This window comes from Myotis davidii, unplaced genomic scaffold (genome assembly GCF_000327345.1).
Source record: "Myotis davidii unplaced genomic scaffold, ASM32734v1 scaffold679, whole genome shotgun sequence".
NCBI lineage: Eukaryota > Metazoa > Chordata > Mammalia > Chiroptera > Vespertilionidae > Myotis > Myotis davidii.
Genome location: NW_006290023.1, coordinates 777649 through 781009, shown reverse-complemented (window position 1 = coordinate 781009; position 3361 = coordinate 777649). Strand labels below are relative to the sequence as shown.

The 3361-nt window shown below is 37.0% G+C and overlaps 1 protein-coding gene across 4 annotated transcripts in view; it reads left to right on the top strand.

The window, feature by feature from the left end:
- Positions 1–2695, top strand: part of RB1 (retinoblastoma 1) — a 191125-nt gene extending 188430 nt beyond the window's left edge. For all 4 annotated transcript variants that reach the window (XM_006762735.2, XM_015563260.1, XM_015563259.1 and 1 more), the window contains one exon: positions 853–2695. In XM_006762735.2, coding sequence (XP_006762798.1) covers positions 853–926 — 74 coding nt within the window. In that variant the 3' untranslated portion in view covers positions 927–2695. The remainder of the gene's footprint in view (positions 1–852) is intronic.
- The last annotated feature ends 666 nt before the right edge of the window (positions 2696–3361 follow it).

Here is a 3361-nt window from a genome sequence, read left to right as displayed (position 1 = left end):
GGGGGGGGGGGGGGTACCAATCAGGGGCCAGCGGCCTGGGGAAGGGGCTGCAGGAGGTTGGCCAACCAGCTCCGCCCCATATTGGGGTGAAGGGTGCGATCAGGGTTGGGCCAGTTGGGGGGAGGGCCTGCGGGCATATCGTGGTGGGGCAGGCTGATTTGCCCTCCCCTGCTGGTCTGTTCACCCTCAACTGCCCTTCCCTGCCGGCTCGATTGCCCCCAACTGCCCTCCCCTGCTGGCCATCTTGTGGCGGCTATCTTGTGACATTGCATGAAGGTGTGACGCCATCTAGGCTTTTATTATATAGGATAGGATTCTTTGTGCTTCTTTATGAAGAGCTCCTGTCCACCACTAAAATCAAGTTAAGAATTTTAAAATAATTTAAAAGAAATACCTGACTACTGCAGAGGGAAGGGAGTTTGCAAAGCTGGGTGAAAAGGTGAAAGGATTAAGAAAAATAAAATAAAATGAAAACTCATAGACACTGAAGACAGCATGGTGATTGCCAAAGGGAAAGGAGGCTGGGGGAAGGTAGAAGAGGTTAAAGGGAGATAAATGAGAATGGAAGGACACTTGACTTGGGGTGGTGAACACACAATATAATATACAAATGATGTATTACAGAATTTTACACCTGAAACCTATATAATTTTATTAACCTATGTCACCCCAATAAACTCAACAAAAAAAAGAAATGTTCTGTTTTTGTCTATGATGTAATTAGTAATGTACTTTTTAAATGTCCATTTCCACAACTCTACAGCTTTGGCATAAGCATAACATATATGGCAACCCTTTGCCAACTTACCTGGCATCAGCAGTGCCATTAACAGTTCTTCATTTTTTTTCCAGCATCTACTCGAACACGAATGCAAAAGCAGAAAATGAGTGATAACATAGATATCTCAAACAGGGAAGCCAAGTGAAGATTTCATGACTTCGGTGGGTACTGTGTTCACCTCTGGCTCTTACAGAGCTGACTGTGTAACTCTCCCAGGTTCTGTTTACGGCCACATTTAATACTTATCTTCTGCTCTTTTTATGGATATAAAATGTTCAGGTGCACATTGGATATTTGTGCAGACAACTCCTAAGCCATTTGCAATGCTGTAGTTAATAGAATATGCATTATTATTGTACAAGGTTGAAAATCTTGTGTAAAATCTGCCATTTTAAAGTTGTAACAGATATTTGTTTCCAAAGGATGCCTGGGAGTGGGAGTCCCAACAACCCATGCCTGTCTGAATACTTTGTCTTTTCTTGTGGCGTATGTGTGATGTTTGCTATTATTTTTATTAATTTATATTTATTTTTTTAATTTAACATGAACATCCTTAAAAATGTGTCTTTTCTTCCAAATGCAATTTGGCTGACTGCCCCCCAATAACCCAAATGATCCTGAATTCTTCTTCTAAAACAGATATTAGAAACTATGAAAAAATTACTAATTTTTATACATTAGATTTTAGTTTACTAATGGAATCTGATGTACTGTGTTTTGTTTTATACGTTTTAGCTTTTAAATACAAGCAGAAAGCAAACTATAAGCGTAGGATATTGTCATACTACTGATACAGATTTCATACCTCAGGACTTCTAAGAATTTGTTGATTCTTTCCTTCATCCAACTCATGCTTTAAAATTAGGGTTATTAATAGTGCTCTTGGTTATGCCATTCAGGTTACTGAATTCAGAAAGTATCCATCTAGTCCTTGGAAAATAGTGTTCAGCCATAGCTTTGCCTCAGAGGACCCTAAAGCAGTTTATCCAAAGTGCACTTTCTAATGTTCCTGGGTCCTGAAGAATCAAAATTCAAAATAATTTTACTCCATAAAACAGACTGTTAAATTAGGAGTCTTAATTTTTTTATTTTTTAGAGATTAGTCTAATTGCATCTCAGCAGTTATTCTGCCCTCCTAAATTTGGGAAGGGGTGTGTGTTCTCTCGAATGGCACATGTCTTTCTTGTATCTTTAGAGCTGGCAACTGTCTATTTATCTTTTTTTTTTAACATCAGATGGTCTAACACTGGCACATTCACAGCCACATTATTTCTAGTTCAAAATTTCAAGTACATATTCAAAGGCCTTTGGGTTAGGCATTAATGTTTCTAATTTTTTGCAAAAATTTCAAAATAGCTATATTGTAAGAGAGGTGCTTTCCCTCCTGGCACCTAAAGGTGTATTTGAACTATCTTGTGTGATTAACTTATTTAGAGATGGTATAATTTAAAATAGATGGTATTTAAGGTAGCATACAACTAGCTTTTAGGAAAATCACTTTTGTCTAAACTCTTTCTAAAAAGAAATCTGCTCTGTTAGAAAAAAAATTTTTATTTTATGCTCAATTAAGTTTCAAACTTTTATTTTTACAGTTATCTTGATAACAAAGGCACTAGAATGCTTTACTCCATTCCCTCATTAATTTTTGCATGAATATCATACAAATCAGTTAGCTGTTAGGTCAAGGGCTTACCGTATTTCTGAGTCTTTTGCTAACAAACTTCCATTAGAAATAGTACCGGAACTTTAGGAACTACAGAGATCGTGTATTGAGATTCCTTAAATACAGCTTCAGATATTACTTTATTGCTTTTTTGTATTGGTTAAAACTGTACATTTAATATTGCTGTGTTACTATTTTCTACAATTAATAATTTGTCTATTTTAAAATAAATTAGTTGTTAAGAGTCTTAATGGTCTGTTGTGGTCTTTGTATTAATTACATTAATGTTCTCTTATATCTAAACTCTCTACTGGTATCTCATCTGTTCTTAGCCTTAGTGGGTTTTATATGCTGATGATCCCTAAATTTACTTCTCTAGCCCTGACCTCTTCACAAAAGTCAAAGCTCTCATAGCCAATAGACCTCTTCATTCCTACTCCTCCCTGCTCTCAACTAATTAGTATGAACCAAAATCAAACAAAAATACCTTTTTTCTACCCTAGTCTTTCCCCATTTTACTAAACATTTGCTTGAGCAAAAAACCTAAGAGTCATCTATTAATTCCTGTTTGGACCACCATTAAAGATTTCTAAAATCTCTCTCCTCTCTCTCTCTCTCTCTCTCTCTCTCAGACAACCCAGACAAATAAGGTCTCTGTTTCCTCTTTCCTTTTTACCTTTCAACTCCATAAAGAACAAAAATGATCCCGTTAAAATGTAAATGGATTTTCATTGCTACCCTACTTGAAGAATTCACACTCCTTATCTTGGCCTGTGAAGTGGCCCCTACCTCCTTCTCCATCCTCACCTCACTTTTCTGGTTGCTTCATGTGCTTTAACCACACTGACCTTTCTCTAATGATGCCAAACCTGTCCCTACAGCTCAGGCTTTTATGTTTGCTATTCCTTCTGTCTCTA